The 3,261-nt window shown below is 54.6% G+C and overlaps 1 protein-coding gene across 1 annotated transcript; it reads right to left on the minus strand.

The window, feature by feature from the left end:
* Positions 1-1,198: 1,198 nt before the first annotated feature.
* LOC127344251 (putative F-box protein At5g60060) lies at positions 1,199-2,777 on the minus strand. The gene has a single exon (XM_051370479.2). It carries the CDS (start codon positions 2,684-2,686, stop codon positions 1,400-1,402), a length of 1,287 nt encoding a protein of 428 aa, XP_051226439.2. The 5' UTR covers positions 2,687-2,777; the 3' UTR covers positions 1,199-1,399.
* Positions 2,778-3,261: the final 484 nt, after the last annotated feature.

A 3,261-nucleotide genomic window follows, 5' to 3' on the forward strand; every position in this document is an offset into this window, starting at 1 on the left:
ACTAACATTTAGACTTCACCCATGTCCTCAAGAACTAAACGAACTACTCACGAGACATCATATGGAACATGATCAGAGGTGATCTGATGATGAATAACAATCTGAACATAAACCTTTGTTCAATGGTTTCACTCAATAGCATCAATAACAAGTAGTAATCAATACCGGGAGAGTTTCCCCTATCAAACAATCAAGATTCAACCCTAGATGTTACAGCGGTGACGAGGTGCAGCGGTGGAGATGGCGGTGGAGATGGCGGTGATGATGATGGTGATGATGATCCCAATGATGTCCAGCTCGATGACGGTGACGATGGCGTCGATTTCCCCCTCGGGGAGGGAATTTCCCCGGCAGATTTCAGCCTGCCGGAGAGCTCTTTTCTCTCTGGTGTTTTCCGCCCCGCAGAGGCGGCTGTGACTCTTCGCGACTATTCTCTGGAGCTTAGGTTTTCGGGGCGAAGAAGTACGCGAAGGAGAGGCGGCAGAAGGGGGTTGTGGGCCCCCTCCCCACAAGGCGGCGCGGCTAGGCCAGGGCCCGCGCCGGCCTATGGGGGGGCCCATGGCGGCCCTCCTCGGTTCCTCCTTTTGGCTGGCTTCATCTTCGGGAAAAATAAGATCTTCGGTGTAATTTCCGTCAATTGTTGATCTTCAGAAATATTGCATTCCGACGGTGCTTTTTCCAGCAGAATCCTGACACCGGTGAATGATTCTCCAATAATCATGAAACATGCAAAATAGGTAAAATAACATAAGTATCATCTCTAAATATGAAATATATCAATGAATAACAGTAAATTATGATATAAAATAGTGATGCAAAATTGATGTATCAATCGACGCAGATGAGGAGGAGAGCCGTCGTGCGCTGCGTTAGGGTTAGGGTTTGCGCGAGCAAAGCGATGACGACGTCATCGCCAAGGGAGTCGCCAGTTAGGGTTAGGGTTTGTGCGAGCAAGAGAGAGAGAGAGGCGAGTGGGGGTGGGCCAACTCGGTCGGTGTCCACCAAACCGTTTTGGTCTGGCCCAAGTGGGCTGGCCAAATAGGCTGCCCTATTGGGCTGGCCAATTGGGCCAGAGGAGTATTTTGGCTTTTTATTTTTTTAATAACCTTTGAATTCTACCAAATTCCAAATAATATTAAATACCTCTAAAAATCCAAGAAAAATTAGATTAATGAATTAAAAGTATTCTTAACAGGAATAAAATAAGAAATATAATTTACAACAAAATTTAACTTTTGGAATTTTTGAATTTAAATATGAACTTGGAATTTTAAATTTGCTCCTGTCATTTACTCCTGTCACAAACAAATCACGGCTTGAACACACACGCTGATAAGTTTCATCCATCGCAACAAAAGCAGGAAGCCTGCTGATAATTCCTGGACGCCGACGCGTGGGTTCATGCGACCGAGGGGATGATCCACACGGGCTCCACCTCCACGGAGTGACCCCCCGCGATGGCCACCACCGCCGTCTCCCGGTCCCCCAGCGAGTACACGCCGACGGCGTGCGGCACCATCATGTCCACCTCCCGCCGCGCGAAGTAGACGCAGTTCTCCCGGACTCCCGGCAGCGCTGCCGTCACCAGCACCGCCACCGACGCGACCGCCCCCACGAACAGCGCCCTCCCAGGGAGCTCCCTCACCTCCTCCCACTTGCGCTCCTCCGGCCGGAACCGCCGTATCTCCACCTCCACCTCCACCGAGTCCCCATCAACCCTGTACAGCTTCCTCACCAGCAGGAGCTCCCCCTCCGACTCCACCAAGTACGTCGGCTGCTGCCACCGCCACCGCCACACCAGCCCGTAGTTCAGCTCCGACACGGCCGCCACGCGCGCGCGGAGGTCGGCCCGGTACGCCCGGATCGTGCCGTCGTCGCTCAGCGCGCACAGCCGCCCGCGCCAGATCGCCACGTCCCTGAACGCCCTGTGCTCCGCCGCCGCCGCGATCGTGGTCCAGGCGCCGCCAGACACGTCCGGCTGGAGCAGCGCGAGCGTGCCCAGGCTGCCCAGCACGGCGGCCACCCACCCCAGGGAGGTGGGCGGCGCGGAGAGCACGATCTTGGCCACCGGGAAGGTGGGGGCACGGGGCATGGCCACGGATTCACCGGAGAAGATGTTGTGGAGCTCGACCGCCCGCTCCTCGTCGTAGGCCATCGCCAGCCAGCCGCCGATCTGGCCGCAGCACCGGCCGGCGTTGACGCGGCCGGGGAGCGCGAATTGGAGGATCTCATCGCGGCGGAGGCTGAAGAACGCGAGGCTGCCGCAGGAGCCGGGGCGGCGGAGGAGGAGTCGCGGCGCCTCGAAGGTGAGGTCAGACGAGATCGAAGCTCGCGCGCACGACCGCCACGATGAGCAGACCAGGCGGACGGCGACACGGCCGAGCGGGCCGAGGCGGCATAAGATGCTCTCCAGGAGCTCCGGTGGGAGATCCGGCCAGGAGGACTGCCCCGTACCAAGCTGCCGCCGCCGGGGATTCTGCGGGGAAGCCATTTGGCAACTCCTTCCGAGCAGAAAGAGATTTTCTCCCACTCTGTTATTCGGTCTCTCAAGCTGTCGGCTATACTTTTTCCCCAACCACGCAAACACACCTCTTGCCATAGCAGCATAGCTGATTGGTTTCTGAGACAACAAATGTAAAATAGGTAAAAGCAGTTTTGGGGCACCTGCTTTATAGATTTTAGGCATGAAATTTAAGACCACGCTGCAGATGATGTAAACTAGGGTTTGGGCTATTTTTTAAATGATGTAAAATAGGAAATAGGGCATCGACCAACACATTCAAACATTCAAACTTAAAAAGTTTGACAACTTTGACGCATTCAAACAAAACAAAGACCATCCTACATAGTTCGACACTTTCAAACTCATCTTACTCCTAAACGGAATCCTCCTCCTCGTCGGAATTATGTGCGAGGGCCTCCCAAATTAATACACCCGTAGAATGCACCACCTTCCTCCCGCTTCACCGTCAAGGGGCTATTCTCGCCTTCCTTCTTCTCCTCGACTCTCTTCTTCTTCTTCGTTGTGTCCCTCGCAACATAGAATTTGTACTCCACCTGCACGAGCTTCGGATGCACCTGTTTGTACCTCGCCATGGACAACTCATCGGCTGCTAGAGCGGGCTACCACATGGTGATCGGTGCTTCTTCTCCTCTTCGCGAGACGTCATCCGCACTTCGGGAACTAGGTACTCCACCTCCTGTCGGCTCCCCTCATTAGGAAAATTGAGCTCTGGCTTCAGCCAGCCAAACCTCCACGCC

This window comes from Lolium perenne, chromosome 3 (assembly GCF_019359855.2).
Source record: "Lolium perenne isolate Kyuss_39 chromosome 3, Kyuss_2.0, whole genome shotgun sequence".
In the NCBI taxonomy this organism is placed as follows: domain Eukaryota; kingdom Viridiplantae; phylum Streptophyta; class Magnoliopsida; order Poales; family Poaceae; genus Lolium; species Lolium perenne.